The 22,886-nt window shown below is 36.9% G+C and overlaps 3 protein-coding genes across 3 annotated transcripts; 1 reads left to right on the top strand and 2 right to left on the bottom strand.

Annotated features, from left to right (window-relative positions):
- Positions 1 to 616: 616 nt before the first annotated feature.
- On the bottom strand, positions 617 to 1,558 carry LOC116599769 (olfactory receptor 52J3-like). Its single transcript, XM_032359744.1, has one exon. The coding sequence runs from the start codon at positions 1,550 to 1,552 to the stop codon at positions 617 to 619; it is 936 nt and encodes a 311-aa protein (XP_032215635.1). The 5' UTR covers positions 1,553 to 1,558.
- Positions 1,559 to 9,280: 7,722 nt separating this feature from the next.
- LOC116599227 (olfactory receptor 52E2-like) lies at positions 9,281 to 10,222 on the bottom strand. The gene has a single exon (XM_032358993.1). The coding sequence runs from the start codon at positions 10,214 to 10,216 to the stop codon at positions 9,281 to 9,283; it is 936 nt and encodes a 311-aa protein (XP_032214884.1). The 5' UTR covers positions 10,217 to 10,222.
- An 11,139-nt stretch (positions 10,223 to 21,361) lies between these two features.
- Positions 21,362 to 22,312, top strand: LOC116599768 (olfactory receptor 52D1-like). The gene has a single exon (XM_032359743.1). The coding sequence runs from the start codon at positions 21,368 to 21,370 to the stop codon at positions 22,310 to 22,312; it is 945 nt and encodes a 314-aa protein (XP_032215634.1). The 5' UTR covers positions 21,362 to 21,367.
- Positions 22,313 to 22,886: the final 574 nt, after the last annotated feature.

Raw genomic sequence — 22,886 nt, 5'->3', positions numbered from 1 at the left:
CTATGAACATCTTTTTTATTTTACATTCAAAATTAGTTCTTTGTTTCAGAGAAAACAAGGCAATTGACATAAACTAAGTGTGCCAGCTGGAATACTATCCTATTTTCAAACATAGAGAAATGGAGGTTCACTAAATCTCTATACTTAAAAGAAAAAGGCTCTCGTGGGATTTTCCCCCTACTATAAAGGAACCCAATATTCAGAAAAACAAGCACTCCACACTAACAGGGAGAAGAAACATTGAGATTTAAGAACAGAAAGCATTCTCGGGGCACCTGGGTGGCTCAGTGGGTTAAAGCCGCTGCCTTCAGCTCAGGTCATGATCTCAGGGTCCTGGGATCAAGCTCCGCATCGGGCTCACTGCTCACAGGAGCCTGCTTCCCCCCCGCCCCCACCTGCCTCTCTGCCCACTTCTGGTCTCTATCTGTCAAATAAATAAATAAAATCTTAAAAAAAAAAAAGGGAACAGAAAGCTTTCTCTAAAGTTTGTTCCTTTAGGAGTTACAGGATCTCTTGATCTGAGGAGCATTTAAAAAGATAATTAACCTAGAGTTGGGTCAAAATCAACTTCTTTCAGTTCTGTGCATGTCCTCAAGAGCTAAGGAAACAAGGGATTTTATATTGAGGTGAAAACACGGATCACACACTCACGAATCTGCTTTGTCCTCACACCATAGATGGTAGGATTGAGGGCAGGTGGAACAACCACATAGAGATTGGCAACCAGGATGTGGACATAACGGGGAATTTTTTTGCCAAATCGGTGGGTGAGGAAGGAGAAGAGAGAAGGAGTATAGAAAACACACATGACCCCAACATGTGACCCACACGTACTCAGAGCTTTGTGACGAGCATCTCGAGATGCGAGGCGGAAAACTGCATGAAGGATGTAGGCATAAGAGACTCCAACCAATGCCACATCTAAAATAAGAAAAGAAGCCACAAAAAGCCCATAAATGGCATTAACTCGAATGTTGGCACAGGCCAACTTGGCGATGCCCATGTGTTCACAGTAGGAGTGAGCAATAATTCGAGTCTCACAGAAAGGCAGACGATGGGTTAGGTAGAGAATGGGCAACATAAGCAAGACAGGGCGCATTATAATACCCACACCAATGCCTGCTAGCACTCGGGGTGTCAGGGTGGTTGTGTAATGGAGTGGCACGCAGATAGCCACATAGCGGTCAAAAGCCATAGCCAGCAGAACAGCGGACTCCATTCCTGTAAAGGTGTGTATCAGAAACATCTGAGCCACACAGGCTCCAAAACCAATTTCATGTGCAGCAAACCAGAAGATACCCAGCATTCTGGGCACTGAGGTTGTGGAGAGGGCCAGATCTATGGCTGATAAGATGGCTAGGAAGAAGAACATAGGATCCCGCAGAGTATGCTCAGACCAGATGATCAGCAAAATCGTAGCATTGCCCAACAGAGCCATTAAGTAAATGGAGCAAAAAGGCAGGGAGATCCAGCCATGGGAACTCTCAAGTCCTGGGATGCCTGTAAGAAAGAAGGTGTCTGGGTGGAAAGTGGAAGTGTTTGTGTGGAACATCTTGCCACGGATGAGATGAGAAGTAGTTGACTACTCTAGAAGGAAAAACAAAAGCATATCTCAAAACTTTCCAGTAGGCTTAATTTTTATCTGTAGTTTTCTTATTATAAAAGCTAATGCTGGGAGGCCTGGGTGGCTCAAACATTTAACTGTCCAACTCTTGATTTTAGTTTAGGTCATGATCTCACAGTTGTGAGACTGAGCCCACATTGCGCTCTGATTGGGCATGGAGCCTGCTTAAGCATCTCTCTCCTTCTCTCTCTGCCTTTCTCTTCTTTCTCTCTCTATTATGAAAGAAAAAGAAAGAAAGAAAGAAAGAAAGAGAAAGAAAGAAAGAAAGAAAGGTGGATTAATAAAAGGAAAAAAAAGAAAAGAAAAACTAATGCTAAAACGAGTATAAAGTAATATGCGGGAACACACTTAGCACTCTTCAAATGGAAGGAACATTAACTTTATAAAAAGTCTCCCTCCCTTTCAAGTTTTGGACAATAATATCATATATTCCTTACTGAAGCCCCAATAAAAACTGGAGGGAATTTTAAAAAACATAAATGGCTTATATTTATACTGAAATATCAATCTTCTTTGGAGACAAAGTTCACTTTACCTAAACACATCAACACGACATCACCAAGCAACAGTACAGACAACTGCACACAAAATATGACAATATAAAGGGAATATAAGTGTACCTAGAACTATAGAATGATAGTAAATACAACAAGATTTCATTAACTGTTTTGTTTAGTATTCAGTATACATTGATACATATTTAGAAAACCAGATCCAAAATTATCTGGTCATTTTGATGACTGCATCTCTCCATATTTACTCAGATTCCCCCACAGATGTGCTGTGCTGAATCTCAGATATAATAAGAGTTGCACAAAGATGGATAAACACACCATACACTGTACTGTGCATCAGATCTGAAAAAAAGACACACAAAGATAGTAAAATTCTGCAGCTAGAAATTACCTCCAGGAGAGAAACACATCGCTTTGTTATAACATTCTGATTGGAATTAATAAAGAATCTGAAGATTTCTGTTGGTTGCCAAATTCTTTCCATATATCCAGCAATTCTACCCATCTTTGTAGTGTGTGGGTGGAGGAGGGAGATTTGGGGGAAGAATAGTGAAAATCTATATTGAAAGAAGAAGCTTTGAGAGAAGTAAAGATTTGTTTCCAATTATAATCATGGTGGTCAACATCAGGCTTAAGAAATACACACTCCTGATTTACCACACTGTAGTTGTGATCCCTCTCTGTTTCTCCTTTTCTCCATCTTCCCATCCATCCTTCCTCCTTCTTTCTATCTTTCTTTCTTTCTCCTTATAGAAAAAAAAAAGCAGAGATATCACTATAGAAAAAAAAGGAAAGTATAAAAAAGATAGGAAAAGATGGGAGGAAAAGTGAAAAAAGGAAGACAAGAACGAAAAACACAAGGAATCATTAGGGAAAGAAGATAGGAACGAATGTAGGAAAGACGGTCATCTCAACTCTCATTTACTCCTGAGAAAAGTGACAGAGAAACATCCAAATTTGGAGAAATATTTTATTAATAACATTTAAAAAACAGAGATTCCCCAACAAGGTAAGTCCTGCAAGCCTGTACGTAATATTCATCTTCAGGCTGCTTATGTCTCTGCTTCCCTCTTTGTAATCAATTTTATAAATCTGCACTTACTCTGGGCCCTTGAAGAGCCTATTTTTAAATTAGTATTTTGGAAGACCATGCCCTGATACACAATTATCACTGAGAATTGAGATCATTTGTACCACAACTTTAAGTTCCTTCTATAGGGACTTTATAAATTTAAAAATTTAAATTGTCTCAGTGTAATGTAGTAAGACTTCTTTCAGTCAGAAGATCTTTCTACAGTAGTGAGATAAAATATATTAGGTTAATAAATGTAGCTGTAGTCTGTTCCTTAACTTTTAGACAAGAGTCTCTGGTCACTATTCATCTCCATCACACATTTAATAGGAAACTCACCTCCAGCAGGAATAGGGCTAGAGAGCTCCAGTATATCTACTAAAGGGAATAAGGTTTTATACTGCCCATATTTAGGGTCCTTGGGGGACTGTCTGAAAACAAAGCCAACTCAAATTCCCTGCATGAACCAGAACTAATACCCAAGAGTCTCCTGAGAAAGATCCTTCTCTGCACCTGAGATAAAGAGACTAATAGATTGCAGATATACACCCACCTTCCCCACCTACATCTTGTCAGTAAGAATCAGAGGGGCAAAACGAATGCTACCAAATATATTCATATGAAATATGAAGTGAACAGAATCTCTTACTGTGTAAATTTTGCATCTTGATTTTATTAGATATTATAACAGTGCATATTTGGAACATTAATGACCAATACATGTCTTGGGAATCTCCAATACCCGTGTCTTGGGAATCTCAATAATTTATTAATATATCATAGCTAACAAATAAGAAAAAAATTTCTTCTTTCTTTTCTATGTACTGCTAGTCTTACTGGCTTTCTTCTTTATTTAAATTTAATTAAATAACATATAGTACATCATTAGCTTTTGATGTAGTGTTCAATAAATCATTAGTTTTGTGTAACACTCAGTGCTCCTCACATCACATACCCTCATTAATGCCCATCACCTGTTACCAATTCCCTCACCACCTCCCTTTCTGCAACCCTTTTGCTTTGCTGCGCAGAAGCTTTTTATCCTAATGAAGTCCCAAAAGTTCATTTCTGCTTTTGTTTCTCTTGCCTTTAGAGACGTGTCTTGCAAGAAGTTACTATAACCAAGGTCAAAGAGGTTACTGCCTGTGTTCTCATCTAGGATTTTGATGGATTCCTGTCTCATATTCAGGTCTTTCATCTATTTTGAGTTGATCTTTGTGTATGGTGTAAGAGAATGGTGGTTTCATTCTTCTGCATGTGGCTGTCCAATTTTCCCAGCATCATTTATTGAAGAGACTGTCTTTTTTCTATTGGATATTCTTTACTGCTTTGTTGAAGATTAGTTGACCACAGAGTTGAGGTTCCATATCTGGGTTCTCTATTCTGTTCCATTGATCTGTCTGTTTTTGTGCCAGTACCATGCTGTCTTGATAATCACAGTCTTGCAATATATCTTGAAGTCAGGCATCATACCCCCAGCTTTGGTTTTCTTTTTCAACATTCCCTTGGTGATTTGGAATCCTTTTTGATTCCATACAAATTTTAGGATTGTTTGTTCAGTTCTGTAAAAATGCCAGTGATATTTTGATGGGGATTGCACTGAATGTGTAGATCACTTGGCCAGCATAGACATTTTAACAATACTTATTCTTCCAATCCATGAGCATAGAATATTTTTCCATCACTTTGTGTCTTCCTCAACATCTTTCATACGTGTTCGGTAGTTTCTCACATATAGACCCTTTACATTTTGGTTAAGTTTATTCCTAAGAAGAATTTTAAAAATTCATGGAAACTAATGATAATGAAAACAAATCAGTTCAAAACCTCTGGGATACAGCAAAGGCTGTCCTAAGAAGGAAGTACATAATAATGCAAGCCTCTCTCAAAAAATTTTAAAAATTTTCCAAATACACAAGGTAACCCTACACCTAACAGAGGTGGAGAAAAAAAAAAAAAACAGTTAAAAAAAAAAAAAAAAACTTAAACCAAGCAGGAGAACAGAGATAATGAAGATTAGAGCAGAAATCAGTGAAATACAAACCAGAAGAAGTAGAATAGATGAATGAATTTAGAAGAGATTCTTTGGAAGACTTAATAAGATCAATAACCCTCTGGCCAGACTTATCTAAAGGAAAAGAGAAAAGACCCAAATTAATAAAATCATGAATGAAAGGGGAGAGATCATGACCAACACCAAAGAAAGGACCCAAATTAATAAAATCATGAATGGAAGGGGAAAGATCATGATCAATATCAAGACAATTTTAAGACCATATTAGGATCATCTATATGCTAATAAATTAGATAATCTGGAAGAAATGATTGCATTCCTGAAAACTTATTAACTACCAAAACTGAAACAAGAAGAAATAGAAAATCTAAATAGACAAACAACCAGCAGGGAAATGCAAGCAGTAATCAAAAACGCATTCATTCTTTAGCAGGTTGCTTTTTAACCTCCAAGTGTTTGCATTCCTTCCAAATTTTTCCTTTTGGTTGAGTTCTAGTTTCAAAGCATTGTGGTCTGAAAATATGGAAAGAATAATCTCAATCTTTTGTATCACTTGAAACCTGATTTTTGACCCAGTATGTGGTCTATTCTAGAGAAAGTTCCGTGTGCACTCAAAAAGAATGAGTATTCTTCTGTTTTAGGATAGAATGTTCTGTATAGATCTTTGAAGTCCATCTGGTCCAGTGTGTCATTCAAAAGCCCTCATTTCTTGGTTGATCTTCAGTTTAATTTGTCCATTGGTGTGAGTGCAACGTTGAAGTCATTCATGTATTCATGAAGCTATTCATGTATTATTATCAATGTGTGTCTTTACTATGGTTATTAATTGGTTTGTATAATTGACTGTTCCCATGTTGGGACACAAATATTTATAATTGTTTGATATTCTTGCTGAATATACCCCTTAAGTATGATATAATGTCCTGCTTCATCTCTTATTAGTCTTTGGATTGAAGTTATTTTATTGCATATGAGGATTGCTATCCCAGCTTTCTTTTGAGGTCCATTAGCATGGTAAATTGTTCTCCATCCACTCACTTTCAGTCTGGAAGTGGCTTGAGGTCTAAAATGAGTTTTTTGACAGCATATGGATGGGCCTTGCTTTTCTATCCAATGTGATACCCTGTGTCTTTTGTTTGGAGCACTGAGCCCACTTACATTCAGAGTAACTGTCGAAAGATATTAATCTAGTGCCATTGCATTAGCTGTAAAGTCCCTGTTTCTGTAGATTGTCTCTGTTTCGTTTTAGTCTATGTTACTCTTGGGGGTCTCTCTTCACTTAAAGGATCCCCCTTAATATTTCTTGCAGGGCTGGCTTGGTGGTCACATATTCTTTCAGTTTCTGTCTATCCTGGAAGTTCTATATCTCTCTTTTTAATCTGAATGACAGCCTTTCTGGATAGTAAAAGTCAATAAAAATTACTTTAACATAAAAATAAAATGACATAAAATGTACTTGAAAAGATGAAATACATGGACGTCAAAGAAAGGAAAGATTTTACTCTAATATTATGAAATAACAAGTCAAAATTTATTCTTCAACATCATGAATAAAAAATAGAAGTGAAATTACATTATTTAATCATAGAACAATATAAGAACACTACTTACCATAGTTTCTATTAGGATGGTAACGCACTAGGAAAACCACTGACTGGGAGACGATATTCCCACTGATTATATCAGTTATATCATTTTTTTAAAAAAAAATCACAATGGTAGCTTACACCACCACATACATCTAATGGCAGCTTTCTTATATTATGATTTATAGCAAGCACATAAGTTATTTTATTCTTTATTAGATTGATTCATTCAGCATTCATTTATTGAGTAGATGAGTGATTCACCCTGTGAATAACTGAGTGGATACATAAGGTAAGATCAATTTCTTTATGGCCCAGGAGGAGAGAAAATGAAATGCACTCACTACAAGTCATTATAATATCAAGTTGTAAGAGAACAAATCATAAGTGCCAAGAAAACTAAGTAAACCAAGAAAAGTAAGTATTGCTCTACCTTCAACAGTGTAAGAGAAGTTTCCTTAAAATTTGCAGACATATAAAAATTCACTCCTGTGTGAACCAATGTTTACCTTTCCCTGAAATAAGGTTTTATTTGAATAGTAGATTTTAAAAATTCAAGTTCAAATACCAGAAAATTGATGTGCCATTACTGTTCAGTGAATGAGGAAGAGAAAGGCACTTAGTGATAGGAAGTAGGTATATTTGCATCAGAGAGGAGTTTGTAGCCATAGCTCTACAAAACAAAAACCAAGGATGTTGCTTGTGAGAAGAAACCTAAAGTTAGGAGGATGTCTGGCATGGGGAATATAGCAAAATTCCTAAGATCACATGTTGGTCACTAGAAATGCTAAATAAAGATGGTACTATTGGAAACAGAAAATAAAATATCTGAAAGATATTTATAAAATAAAATTTGCTAGTATGGAATACTGGAGCTGGCTGGCAATAGAGGTACTTCAGAGAGAAGAGTTATCATGTGGTTGGTGCAAGAGATCAGGATACAGATAGGAAAAGGAACATAAGTGAGATTAATAAATATGAGCTGATATGACACAAGATTGTGGAAATTAGTTCCCTTGTGTTATACACAGAGGAAGAGAAGAATAAAAGATGTGAATAATTATTTCCAAATTAAAGATTTCCGCTTTAAAGACTGAGAGGTATTTGCTAAATATATACATGAAAAATGTAAATGTCATTTGTTATGGACTTAGGGGAAATGAGCATTTTTAAATTTCCCCTAAATAATTTTAAGAAAACCAAGTTTTTATAAAATGTCAGCTAATTAGCTGTGCATTAGTATCTTTTGAGTGTGTGTGTGTATAATGTACATATATAATGTATATATTATATTTTATATTTATTGTACTTTATGTCACTTCAGCTTCAGTGTATTTTCTGCAAGGGTGCTATTAAAATAAAACCCATAAACAGCTTTAATAGAAGCACTGTTATCAAGGGTGAGAATAATAAATGAAGCACAGTAATACAAATAATGATGGTAATGCTAACAACTAACAATTATTTTGTGTTTACTGTAACCAACATGCAGGACACTATGCTGATGACTTAAACATCATATAATTTAAATCTACATGCTTAGTCCTTTGAAATAAAACTATGACTGTATTTAGATAGTAAAGGAATTGAGAATCATTGAAATATATGTATTAATGTTAGAACCAGGAATATACTAAAGTTCTGTTTACTGTGCAAATCATATATGCAAAGACATAGGGAAACATCTACAAGGGACAAGGGAAACATCTACAAAATGAGTCTAAAAGTAAGTTAGGAAACCAATAGAACCAAGGTGACAGTAAGAAGAGTCTCCAGCTGCAGGCAGCTTCTTCTTTTATGTGTACATCAGAGTTGGGTCGATGAAAACTGAAATATATTTGTAACAAACTTTACATAAAAATTTAAGGTGAAGTTTTTTGTAGCCCCATTTATTCCCTTTCTCCATCTCTCTGTACAAAATAAGGACTTAATCTACAAAATGTTGGATGTTTACACTATTTATGGTGAAATCACAGGATATCACAATATAGTTCTTATAATGGAATGAAAATGACTAATTTCTGAAGAAAGGGAAAAAGAAAATGAAAGAGAGATAAGAAGGAGATGCAAAATAAGAAGAAAGAAAGAGACAAGGATGCCTAGAGATGAAGAAGGAGGAGGAGGAGGGGGTGGGGGAAGAGGAGGAGGAGGAGAAAAAGAAGAATTATCCAAAAAGCCTGAGTGAGGTAGGGTCACTAGCACACAAAAAAGGCAGCACACCCTGTAAATTCTACTTTACTTCTACTGACACCAGAGATTCAAAATCCCATATAAAGATGAATGGGCCATCACCTACCATACGAATTGGATAGCCAAGCTTAAGCTTTCACTTTCTGAATTCATCAAACTATTTATAGACCCTCCCTCCCATGAACATTATTGCCAAGCACATTTACTTAATATAACAAGGTGTTTCTCCACTCAGAAGTTCCATCTCACATACATTAGGTGCTATTCCTTTTTAATTCTTTATGTTTGAGAGAATATTTTCTTCACACGGTCATAGATCTGCTTGGTCCTGACTCCGTATATGACAGGGTTGAGCATTGGTGGCACTATGACGTAGAGATTGGCCAGGAGTATGTGGACATAGCGGGGGACATTTCGGCCAAAGCGATGTGTCATGAAGGAAAAGAGGGCCGGTGTATAGAAGGCAAGGATGACACAAACATGAGAACCACACGTGCTGAGGGACTTGAGTCGGGCTTCACGCGAAGGAAGACGGAAAACAGCACGGAGTATCTGAACATACGACAGGGCAATGGCTATGATGTCAAAGACTAGAATTGAAATAGCACCCAATCCATAGATGATGTTGATCTTGATGCTGGCACAAGAGAGGCGAGCAAGACCCATGTGTTCACAGTAGGTATGGGGAATGGCATAATTCCCACAGAAGGGCAATCGCAAAATAAGAAATACAAATGGTATCACAGAAATGAATGATCTCACTAACACACCCACACCAATCAGAGAAACAGCCTTGTTGGTGAGGATGGTGCTATATCGGAGTGGGTTGCAGATGGCCACATAGCGGTCATAAGCCATTGCCAACAGGACTGCTGACTCCATACCAGTGAAGTTGTGGATAAAAAACATCTGAGTGAGACAAGCATCAAAGAGTATCTCCCTAAGACTAAACCAGAAGATCCCAAGCATCTTGGGGATGGTAGCTGTGGACAGACCCAAATCAATAGTAGCCAACATAGCCAGGAAGTAAAACATAGGTTGGTGTAGGCTGTTTTCAGCCTGGATCACAAACAGAATTGTGAGGTTTCCTAAAAGTGCAATCACATACACAACACAAAAGGGAAAACCAATCCACATGTGAACTCTTTCAAGTCCTGGGATCCCCAGCAATAAGAAGGAGGAAGGATGAAACTGGGTGTCATTGGGAAGGGACATCCTGCTAGGTAATGCGTAAGTCCATGTTCTTATAGATGTGTGTTCACTAATCTGTGGGACCCCGATAAAACTCTGCAATGTTTTAAACCTAAGAAAAACAAAAATATACAATTGTGTACATTTTCTTCCTCAGTTAACCCATACAACTAGAAATGTACAAATAGAAATCCACATAGAAAAATATGAAGTGAATTCTCAGCAAGAAGCTTTTGGAAGAAGTAAACCGTAGATTGCAATAAATATTTTACTTAATATATTCATCTTTGTCAACCCCTCTCTTTTAATTTGCAAGTGTATTACCACTAGAATCATGCTAAGGTTTTGCCTTAATACTTACTTACTTCATTAATTACCTTCTATCATCACCCACACAATTTATTTTCCATTCTGGCATAGAAGGGGTATGACAGCCCCTGTAAAAGTTATTTCTATTGGTTTTATTAGGTTAGATGGTAACATATATCTGTTAAAACACAAGATAGGTAGCAAGTGTTAGTGAACACAAACTCATTAAAATTAGTCTACACTATTAAAAATAAGTCTATGGGATTAAAATCAATCCATTAGTTAGCAGTCATTCATTATTCTTATCACAGAAGAAGAAATTTGATCAAAAAAGCAACGACTGTCATTCATTAAGGTCCTGACTCTTTCCATGTTGTCAGAACCTGTGCAAGTTTCAGCTCAGATTTTTATAAACACATGGAGAGAAACAGTTACCATGTTTTCACATACGGGTCTGAACTGAAAATAGTTTAACACACTCACCAAATGCTTCAAGTGCTTATAGTTACAGAAGGACAGAAAGAAAGTAGAGAAGAAATCATAAAGTTGAAATGGAAAGAGTGGATAGTAAGGCAAAACTAATTCATGCCTCAGTCGTGACAGACACACCCAGCTTCCCTTTGTTCACACACAATCACACAAACATAATTTCTTTTAAACTCACATCCATCAGAATAAAAGATATCAGTGTTTTCATTACAAATCTGAGGGAGTCATAATTTTAAGACTTGAAGATACCTGATAAATATATTGAAGAAAAGACTAGGTGGCATATTCTGAGTGAGCTGAATCTATCATTTTCAAAGTTCCCCAAACTGTAATATATTTTTATGTACCTTATTTACTTCATTTGTTAGAGTATTTTCAAATCACTTGCTCATTCATTACATGTAATTATTTCGTAGTGAAAGCATCTTTTCATCATTTTGTTTCATTGGAGGATTCCAGAGGATCACTACTAATGATGATAACACTTTCAGTAAGACAACTAGGCTCTTTCCCAGATACTGTAATATGGGAAAGAAGCCAGGAAGAACAGGGTCATGTCCATGATAAACAAGTACTAGAAGGAGTAATAAAATACGGATGGGGAAAGCTGGAAGTCCTAGGAAGAAATGGCAGACATTAGAAAAGAAAGGAAGTTGAAAACAATAGATATTTTTGGTAGGAGACACTGCAAAATGTCCATAAAAATAAAGCTTTTCTTCTATGATGTTCTGGCCTGGTAGTGGAATATTGAATAGTCTGAAAAGGTGTGATGTGACCTGCCCACGGATAAAGAGTAGAATTCAATTATGGTGGCTTAATTTTCTGTGATTTATCAATATTGGTGAAGTGTCAATGGCAGATTATTTTATTAAAAAATTTTTTGTACTCCTCAATAACATCTCTGAAGATTAGGAATGTACACAGTAATTGTGGAAAGCGATAAAAACAATGCTTTCCTTTTTTCATCATACATAATAGATCATCAGTAAAGAAAATTACTTTAGCTCATAGTATAGAGTTCACTACTCAAACTGATAGAGAGACAGATGGTATTATGTTCTTTGTTTAAGAATAAAGTAGTGGGATGGGGCACCTGGGTGGCTCAGTGGGTTAAAGCCTCTGCCATGGGCCCGGGTCATGATCCCAGTGTTCTGGGATCGAGCCCCACATCGGGCTCTTTGCTCAGCAAGGAGCCTGCTTCCCCCTCTCTCTCTGTCTGCCTCTCTGCCTACTTGTGATCTCTGTCAAATAAATAAATAAATAAATAAATATAAAGTAGTGAGACAAACAAATTAGTGTTTTTCTCAACTCAGATAATTATAATCTACCATGAGGCCTCAATAGCTAAGTAGAGAGGCTGTGATATAAATAGCTTAGTAGAAATAGTCAGAAGACATAGACAGCAATGAAATTCTGTAGTTGTCTGGCTTATATCATTACCACTCGGTGAACTCACTAGATCAAAAATCTGATTAATGCTGTATGGTGATGGATATTAACCAGACATACTGTGGTAATCATTTACCAATTATACATGATGTTGTATAACTGAAACTAATATAATGTTCTATGTCAATTATTTCTAAAATTTAAAAAAAATGAAAAAAGAGTCTGAAAACCATCCTCCTCCTCTTTCACACATAAAAAACAAAACAAACAAAAATGCTAATTCTACTTTTTCAATATCTTTAAAATCTTTACATTTATCTCCATCCTAATGGGATCATTTGGGAGGTTGATTACAACACAGTACTTTACATTGCTTTAAAGCAAGAGCTCTCTACAGTCTGACTAACTTTGTTGAAACCCAGCTTCATAACTTACTCACTCTATAATCAAAGGAAAGTAAATAACAGGTACTTTTCATCATAACATATTTTCATCATAAAATAGAGGTAATATAAAAATCTTAAGTATGTTGTTAGATTTAAGCTGGTAATGTTTTAAAGCAATTTGAAGCAGGTTCCAAAGAGACTGGTTGTCCATCATTCATTAGATATCTTCAAGCAGACTAATTTTTAAAAAGTACATTGACTGGATTCAGGCTAAAATCCAAATGCTTTCACTAGGATTGGATGGTTTTCCCTAACATGATCCTACTCCTTCTCTAAGCACCAGTCTTAGTCTTTGCCCCACACTTTTCCCGTGTCTCCTCTCTTCCTCCCCTATCCGCCGTCTTTCCTTGCACCCTTCACTGTGAAGTAAGGATGCTCGGTGAGCTGGGAGATGGGGAAGACTCACCAGACTGAGCACCAGCGTGGAATCCTGTCTCTGTTTTATCTCACCTGCTCAGTCTTTATGAGGGTGCTGCTCTTTGCCTGGGAGAAGCTTGCAACAGGAAATTCCCTGGAGCCAGTTTGGTAAAAAACACAAAGTCTCTGAGGATTCTAGTGTCGAATTCTGATTCAAAAAGAGAGAACCATTAGGGGTCCCTGGCTTGGAAAGAAATGAAGGCAGAGGAGTGAGATTTAGGTGAGAGAGATGACAGGAGGACCCAGTACTCCTCCCAGTACAAAAACACAGATTTAACAAGCACTGATGGATGGAAAGGCCTTTAGGAGAGTTCCAGAATTTAGATGAGAGATTACAGGACCCTGGTGGTACATATAAGAAAAGACAAATTGAAAAGGATTCAAAGAAAAGTTTGATTTTACCCACATCCCCTCTACCCGAGCCTGGCAGAGTTCTGTCACAGAAGAGCTTCCCTCGGTCCCTGAATTTCTCACTACCTTCAGTAGCTGTGTTCTATAAAGTCACCTTGAACGCTGAATTAGGAAATTTGGTGCCTTTGCTCTTAGGGGAAATGCACAACATTTTTGTCAATCAATGAATACATAAATTTTTTAATGTGTGTTTTTCTGTGAGAGACACTTCCTGTAATACATAGTTCTTATAGGTTGGTCATGGCTCTTATAATTAATCGTGCACCCTTTAAATGATCGAAAGCCAGGAGCTTTGGAGGCCACTTGTGTTTCATTCACCAACATCTGTGTACAAGAGAGTCTCATTAGTGTTGAAAACCTGATTTCTACATAATCCTTTTCCTGTACACTTAATAGGCACTTTAAAATCTCTTCTGCAGCCTTCTTATTAGCCGAATCTGCCTTGACTCTAAGTTTAATATTGTATATCCCTCCTTGCTTTTTCAGAATGTACTAGCAAACCCAGTGCTATCCAACAAGAGCTTGATTTTTTTTTTTTCTCTGATCCCAGGTGATGTAACTGTAACCATCTTTGACCTCACCACAGTGTTGTCTATTGTCCTTTTTTTTTAATTAGTTGTCGTCTCATGACTCCACAAATTTATCCTCTTCTTCATCTTTTTCATATTCATATCACATGCCTCAAATGTTACTTTAGTAATCTCCAGAGTGGCTTCATATAGAGATGAACTTCCTCTTCCTCTTCCTTTGTCTGGGTGTATCTTATTTTTGATTCATTAACTTTGAATCACAAGCAACACTGTTATAACTCACACCTGAATGAAGTTTATCCAACATATTTTATTTTTTCCATAAAGTAAAGCACAACCTTCTTGCACTTAGGAACACTAGAAAAGTATTATTTAACTGCGATACACTCCATGAATAAATAACAAGATAGTTATTTACTGGGTTGCACTTCAACACTATCTTGGAGGGCCATGTTAAACAGTGGAATCAACAAAAAGCAGGAAAAAATAAGAAAAACCTGACCTTAAATTGAATGTAAAAACGCTTGTTTATAGCTGAAATGGGAAGTCAGAATCTCATTTTTTTCAGCCTCAGCTGAGAATGCAATTGTCTGGCAATTCAAATTTTTCACATCTCTTTGCACTCTGGCAAGTGAGTGCTAAAGTGCCATGAGAATTTATTTGGGATTACAAATAAATCTTAAGGAGTAGGCAAACTAGTAAATATGGAATTCACATATGATAGAGCCCCACTATGTATATATAGTTTATAAGATTCATACTCAAATCATACACAAAGCATATAAATAAATGTAAAAATAATATGATATAATTCCAACTTCTACAATTTAATTATTGGTGAGATTGACAGAAAATGACGTAAAAACTGTTTGAAGCTCTCAAAGGAGGCTAGAATGAATGTAAGAGCACAATAAATCTAGACGGCTACAAGATGGGATTGGGAGGGAGACAAACCATAAGTGACTCTTAATCTCACAAAACAAACTGAGGGTTGCTGGGGGGAGGGGGTTTGGGAGAAGGGGGTGGGATTATGGACATTGGGGAGGGTATGTGCTTTGGTGAGTGCTGTGAAGTGTGTAAACCTGGTGATTCACAGACCTGTACCCCTGGGGATAAAAATATATGTTTATAAAAAATAAAAAATTAAAAAAAAAATCTAGATGGCTGAAAGGATTGCATGTTTAAAGCTGTGACATTTTCCCAGTAATGTTTAGATGCAACTCAACTTTCATCAAAATCCAATTTTGATTAATTTCATATAATTAAATTTTCTGTGAAATTTATTCTGATGAATTATGAAAAAAATGCGGTACATGTCCAACATGAAATTTAGACTATGAGATAAAATGTTAAAGTCTGGGGTGCCTGGGTGGCTCAGTGGGTTAAAGCCTCTGCCTTCAGCTCAGGTCATGATCTCAGAGTCCTGGGATCGAGCCCCACATCAGGCTCTCTGCTCAGGGGGGAGCCTGCTTCCTCCTCTCTCTCTGCCTGCCTCTCTGCCTACTTGGGATCTCTGTCTATCAAATAAATAAATAAATCTTTAAAAAAAAAATTAGGCGTGCCTGGGTGACTCAGTTGGTTAAGTTGCTGCCTTCGGCTCAGGTCGTGATCTCAGGGTCCTGGGATTGAGCCCCACACTGGGCTCTCAGCTCAGCACGGAGCCTGCTACCTCCTCTCTCTCTGCCTACTTGTGATCTCTCTCTATCTCTGCCAAATAAATAAAATATTAAAAAATAATAATAAAAAATAAAATTTAAAAATGTTAAAGTCTAATATGATTTGAATATTCTAAACTATATGAATATGAAAATCATGGAATAAAATAAACCAAATATCAAAGTGACATTATGGTAGTTTGTTTTTTTAATTTATATTTTCCTATATTACAAATAAGGGAGAGGGGTGCCTGGGTGGTTCAGTCAGTTAAGTATCTTCCTTCAGCTCCTGTCATGATCCCAGAATCCTGGGATCAAGCCCCGCATCAGGCTCTCTGTTGAGTGGAGAACCAGGTTCTCTCTCTCCCTCTGCCTGTCGCTCCCCTGTTTGCGCTCTCTCTCTCCTTCTCTCTGTCAAATAAATAAATAAAATCTTAAAAAAAATAAAAATAAAGATAAAAAGTCATTGTTTAAAGTGAAGGAACTAGACACTTATCTACCCTTACTTCATACATACACCTGATATATTTAAGAACAATCAATTCTGAGACTCTAGCAATCCTGCCAAGAGGAAGGCTCCAGAGACAGTTCAGAAAAAACTCTCCTGCCTTCCCCTCACCCTTCTGGGATTCTCCTGTTACTAAAAGGTTAGCTCTAAAGACTTAGAACCTGAGTTATGAACTCAAATTTAACCCCCAGTGATTTCTTGACAGGTGGGGAGACCGTCCCCTCCCCACCTGTCAAGAAACCACTGGGGGTGGTCTCTATGCCCATGAGAGCCTTAGAAATCGGTAGACAAGTCTATAACTGAGCTCATCTAGAAGCCTTAAAAGTCTTGAGAGAAGGAAAGTATTCCTCAAACCAAGGTGCTCATCCTCATCCTCACAGAACACCTGGTAATGTCTGCATATACTATATGTACCTAATATATGCCAGTTCATGTTGATCTATTGTATTTTTGCAAAGGGATGAATAGGGGTACAGAATTTAGCCCAAAAACATTACAGGATTTTCTTTTTCTATTTTATTCCTCCCCAAAAGCAGATGTGAGGTTTTTTTTCCTTCCAATCCCTCCTTTTTTCCATGCTGTGTAGTCAGACAAGGAATCAAATGTTGAGAGAATTTGATTTTGCTGGAAGCTAATCCCTGGGTATGTCTTAAAGATTTTATATTAGAATCAGGAAAACTATTAATGCACTGTAGTGTTTGGAGATAGTGTAGACTATAATAAATTTATAGTGATTCCACTGGTTGTCTTAAATTTATGCTGAAATTATTTACCAGAAAAATAAGAACACTCCCTTGTCTTCTTTCCTCTTTTTATTCATTCATTGGAACAAACGGATATACGGCAATACATGGTTTCTGCCAAGTAAGAACTCACAATATAATAAAGGAGAAAAACATACAGATATATAAAATACAGTATGAGAAGATATAGAAGATAGGTAAGTACACATGTCAGTGGAACACTTGAGGATGGATATCCATGATGGTCCAAAGTTCCTAGAAAAATTTTCTCACAGAGGCTGATATGTGAGCAGGATCTTCAATGCTAACTAGGTTACCTAGGGTTTCCATGTGTGAAGAAATGCCATGACAAACAAAGACACAGGTCACTACCTTCATGAATTGAGCAGATGACCAGTTCTCTATATGCAGAGAGATATAGACAACATATTTCAAGAGGTTAGAAATTTGCTAATATTTTATAAGACATGGAAGGCCACATTTTCTTTGTAATTTCTTGGTTTGTATTATTTTCTGGCAAATAACATTTGTAACTGTGTTATTTATTTACTTGCCTTAAACTATACATGTAATACATGAATATATAAAATATATTGACACTGTTTAAAAATGTCAAGCTATCAAGATACAGCTCAATTTTACTGTCTACACCTCTTTCCATCCACTCCACATTTTAGTTCTCTCCTCCACTGGCTACGTATCCTTTTTACGTAGTTCTTATATTTATAAAATTTGCATTATAAATGTGCATGTATGCAAATACAGTATGCTCTTAATTTTTGCATAATTTGTCAACGTTAATGGAAAAATCAAACTTTTGTTTCGTTTTTTTATTTGAATGTCAGTTTATATAAATATACTTTACTTATCCTAAGCATTTCTATAATATAAAGATGACACAGATTTGTAAGCTCAGTATTACTTTACTGATGGACATTTTGAATGATTCACTATTAATTCTATCACAGGCACTTTTACAATGAGAATTACTGTATATACTTCCATATGTATTTCTGAACATTATTCCCTAAATGGCAAGTAGTGAAATTGCTCTGCCCAGAACTTTTTTTTAATAAGAATAATACTATGCAATTTTCTTCTAAGAGTAATTCTTTCTAATCAATTGGGCATAAGAATCACACATTAACCCAAACCTCATTAATGCTTATCATCATCAATCTTGAAATTCTGTTGGTTAAAAATATAATACTGTATGAATTGTATCATATTCATTTAATTTTTAATTTCCTGATTTCCAGTAAGAATAAGCCTATATGATTGAACATTTGCATTTACTTCAGTGTGAATGTTTGCTCTACATAATCTGTCCATATATTTTCTTTTTTTATTTTTAAATATTTACTTGTTTGTTTTAAGAAAGAAAGTGAGACAGGAGGTGAAGGAACAAACGGAGAGGGAGAGAATCTCCAGCACACTCTCCACTGAGCATGGAGCCTGACCTGGGGCTTCATCTCAGGACCCTGAGGTCATGACTTGAGCCGAAATCAAGAGTTAAATGTTCAACTAACTGAGCCACCCAGGCACACCTGTCCACATGTTTTCTGTCATTAAAATATATTTAAATTGTGTAATGGCATAGAGCAAGTAGAAGAAATGAAGGAAAACTGCATGAGAAAGATGAGAATGTTGATGAAATTACAAATATAGGTAAAAGGACACGAAATTTCGTTTCAGGTTAAAGGAAGGAGAGTATGTGAAAATGTACTAGCTCAATGTGTTACATGTACGTAAACATAAAGGTAAGAGGGTAAGGCTGACAAACCTGTCTGGTGGCAAATGTTAATTTTGTCTCTGAGGTTGAGAGGTTAATTTTCCCTCTGAGAGGTCATCTGTTGAAAGTGCAGGAGGGTTAATTAAGAAGAGAAAGGCTTGGATTTGGACCAGTTCCTTTATGGAATATAATAGTTGGGGACTTCTGAACAGTATTCATAATCAAATTAATGGTGATGGTTTTCTTTATTGTTAGGTATAGAACAAGTCCTCCTCTTCTTCTTATATGCACAATTTCAAATATATTGTCACGTGCTTAGGGCAGTTTTTATCACCACAGTTAAGAATAAGGGCTTTAGGGGCACGCAGGAGGCTCAGTTGGTTAAGAGTCTGCCTTTGACTCAGGTCATGATCCCAGGATCCTGGGATCGAGTCCCACATCAGGGTCCCTACCTAGCAGGAAGCCTGCTTCTTCCTCTGCCCCTCCTCTGCTTGTTATCTCTCTCTCTCTCTCTCAGATAAACAAATAAAATCTTAAACAAACAAACAAACAAACAAACAAAAGAATAAGGTCTTTAGAATCAGTGTGTGTGGCTAGAAAAGGGTTTATCATTTACCAGCTACTTAAAATTATAGAAGTTAATTAAATTATTCTCATTTAAAATGGAGATAAAATTTATTTTTTTTAATTATTGACATATAACATATTATTTGTTTCAGGGGTACAGGTCTGTGATTCATCAGTCTTATGCAATACATAGCACTCACTACAAAATGTACCCTCCCCAAAGTCCATCACCCAGGCACCCCATCCTTCCCACTCCCCCTCCACTCTAACAAACACAATAATATTTATGAGTTAATACATGGAATGTTTTCAGGAAAAGAACTGACTCACATCAAGCATTTAAAAATGTTTAACTGTTACACTATTATATAACTCCCCAATGAATTGGTTGTCCTGGATTTATCTTCTGTCCCAACTCATAGCATGCCTCAGACAGAAATGTCATTACATAAATGTCCCATGGTTCCTTGACCCACCTAACCTGATGTATTTGCATTCCAAAGAGAATATCCACCTCTAGGGATCTGGAAGGCCAAATAACCCCAGCAAGCAGAAACTCTGGGTATGAAACTTCAACAGAGTAAGAGCAAAACATGTGTCATCACTCTCACTCCATATCGATGCCCATTGGCTTAAGGATTATTTTTCTTGATCACAACACCCTTTAATCTTCAGCTGTCTATAATAGTGGTAAAAAAGGACTGTCTGTGGAACAGTGTCAATTGTGCTTCTAAGAAGAAGAGAGGAAAAAGATCTGTTTATTATGGGACGAGTATGGCTTTCAAAAAGTTCTACTAGTCTTTAAGAAATTGAAGAAGTGTCATCAGCAAATCACAACATGGGGTGGGGAAGGGGTCAGCCAATGCAAGAGAAGTGTGCAGAGCAAAGGAAAGGTCATGAGGGGAGGTTTGGATGAATTTGCCTGGAGAGGGAGCCAGTGGAGAGCCAGTCAGAGTAATTTGACTAACTAGATGCTAGATGAGTGTAAGGAAGTGAAGGAAGTTCATGTTAGTGGATATAATCACATTTGTTGTAATTCTTGCCTGTGCAGTCAAAAGTAAACACAAAGGTGTCACCAATGGAGAGTCACAAACAACGCAATGAGCTGTTCACTTCCTGACACAGTGTTATCAACCCCACTCTTGTCATCATGTTGATTGAGTTCCTTCTGGTCATTCGAAAGCAAGCAACACATCCTCTGAAATTTGGCATTCCATTGTCAATGCCACACCCTATAACCTGGCATCTTTGCATGTCCCAGACTAGGATGACTAAAATATTTTTCTAAAGGTACATTTTCTATTCAAATCTTCCTGTCATTCCTTCTTTCTGTGTAATCTTTGTCTTACAACTATTTTTATGTCCCCCAAGCCCATGACTCTTACACATTTTCCCAAATGATGCTACATATATGTTTACAAATACATGTATCTTAATGAAAGAAGTTAGTTGAAGGAGATATTCATTACATACAGTGAAGTTTCAACAATTACGCATACAGCTATTCCACTGTGCATCTACACTTGTGTTTATCCTATTTCTTAGGTTTTATTTAAATTCCAGTTAGTTAACATACAATGTAATATAGGTGTTGTATGTAAATACTGAATTACTGAATTATACCTGAGAGTCTTACACATTTTTTAGATTTCAGTTGGCATTACTTTCTTCTCAGTGGATAGAAGACTTTGGATTTTCATACATTTAGCTCTGATTTTTGGTACCTGCATATTTTCCCTCATTTGGCATCTACAGATCAGCCATATTACAAATTACAACAGTGAAATAAGATCTGACAGTCAGATATGATGGTGAAATAATTTATAAATGTTCATAGATATTGTAATGACTCCCTGACCTACAATTTCCTGCATTTTGGCTGACTTAACTCATCAAAGGTTTGAAAATTTGTAAGCTATTACTTTTACTTGGTGTAGAGAAAATTTCATGAAGAGAAAGCTAAAATTCTGACCCCTGTTATGTCAGCATACAATAAGACCAATGTCCATCCATCAGCCTTCATTCTCATTGGCATTCCTGGGCTGGAGACTGCCCACATCTGGATCTCCATCCCCTTTTGTTTGGTCTACATTTTGGCCCTCCTGGGAAACTGTTCTCTTCTGTTTATTATCAAGACAGACAGCAGCCTCCATGAGCCAATGTACCTCTTCCTCTGCATGTTGGCTCTGGCTGATCTTATTGTGTGTACCACAGCTGTACCAAAACTTCTTAGTCTTTTCTGGTTCCATGATGGAGAGATTCGTTTTGAAGCCTGCCTCACTCAAGTTTTCCTGATTCACTCTTGTTCCACCATGGAATCTGGCTTCTTCCTGGCCATGGCTTTTGACCGTTATGTAGCCATTTGTAACCCATTAAGACATTCTGCTATTCTGACACATGCTGTGATTGGGGGGATGGGCCTAGGTATAGTACTCCGGGGCATAGTACTTCTCAGTCCTCACCCCTTTCTGTTACGTTGGCTTCCCTACTGCAGAACAAATATCATTTCCCACACCTACTGTGAATTCATGGCCCTCATCAAGATTGCCTGTGCTGAGACAAGAATCCGTAAAGCCTACAGCCTCATTGTTGCCTTCCTTACTGGTGGTCTAGACTTCATATTAATCATTTGTTCTTATGTTCTCATACTTCACACTGTCTTCCACCTCCCATCCAAGGAGGCCCGACTCAAGACCTTGGGCACCTGTGGTTCCCATATCTGTGTCATCTTAGTGTCTTATACTCCAGCCTTCTTCTCTTTTCTCACCCACAGGTTTGGGCACAATGTGGCTCCCCATGTCCATATATTTGTGGCCAACATCTACCTTCTGGTCCCACCCATGGTGAACCCTATTATCTATGGGGTAAGGACCAAGAAGATAAGGGACAGATTCCTTAAATTTTTCAGTTTTTCAAAGCCTTGAGTTATGTCTTTTGGGTTGATGAATAATATGTGAACAAATATCATCTATCTTAGAATAAATAACTTCTTCATGAAGCTCCTCTTTTAATGGTCAGAGGGCATGGGTTTTTTTGTGGGAAGTAACTCACCCATAAAAATATATTTTATGTTGTAACAATAATTATGTATTATTGAGTATGACTCTTTACTACAATATTAGAATGTTATTTCCTAAAATACAAAAAACAAGCAAACAAAATTTAGAATCATCTGTGGCTAAAAACAAGAGATTTTAAAATTAACATGATATATAATCCTCTATCTTTGGTTTTGCCAGTTAAGACTTACTACCAGATTTACAAATTTTCTTTTTTTTTTTTGTCCCAGTCATATTTCTTGACTAAATGTCCTTCTTTCTCAAGTACATACCTCACCACTTTCTTTTTTTTTTTAATATTTTATTTATTTATTCGAGAGAGAGACAGTGAGAGAGAGCTTGAGTAAGAAGGTCCGAGGGAGAAGCAGACTCCCTGTGGAGCTGGGAGACCAATGCGGGACTCAATCCTGGGACTCCAGGATCATGACCTGAGCTGAAG

The sequence above is a fragment of the Mustela erminea genome, chromosome 9 (assembly GCF_009829155.1).
Source record: "Mustela erminea isolate mMusErm1 chromosome 9, mMusErm1.Pri, whole genome shotgun sequence".
In the NCBI taxonomy this organism is placed as follows: domain Eukaryota; kingdom Metazoa; phylum Chordata; class Mammalia; order Carnivora; family Mustelidae; genus Mustela; species Mustela erminea.
Note: the sequence above shows the minus strand (reverse complement) of the source record. Positions and strands in the feature narration are given on the sequence as shown.

Excerpts from the sequence above, each read along its gene's own strand:
- LOC116599769 (XM_032359744.1), bottom strand. The coding sequence starts at position 1,552 with ATGTTCCACACAAACACTTCCACTTTCCACCCAGACACCTTCTTTCTT.
- LOC116599227 (XM_032358993.1), bottom strand. The coding sequence starts at position 10,216 with ATGTCCCTTCCCAATGACACCCAGTTTCATCCTTCCTCCTTCTTATTG.
- LOC116599768 (XM_032359743.1), top strand. The coding sequence starts at position 21,368 with ATGTCAGCATACAATAAGACCAATGTCCATCCATCAGCCTTCATTCTC.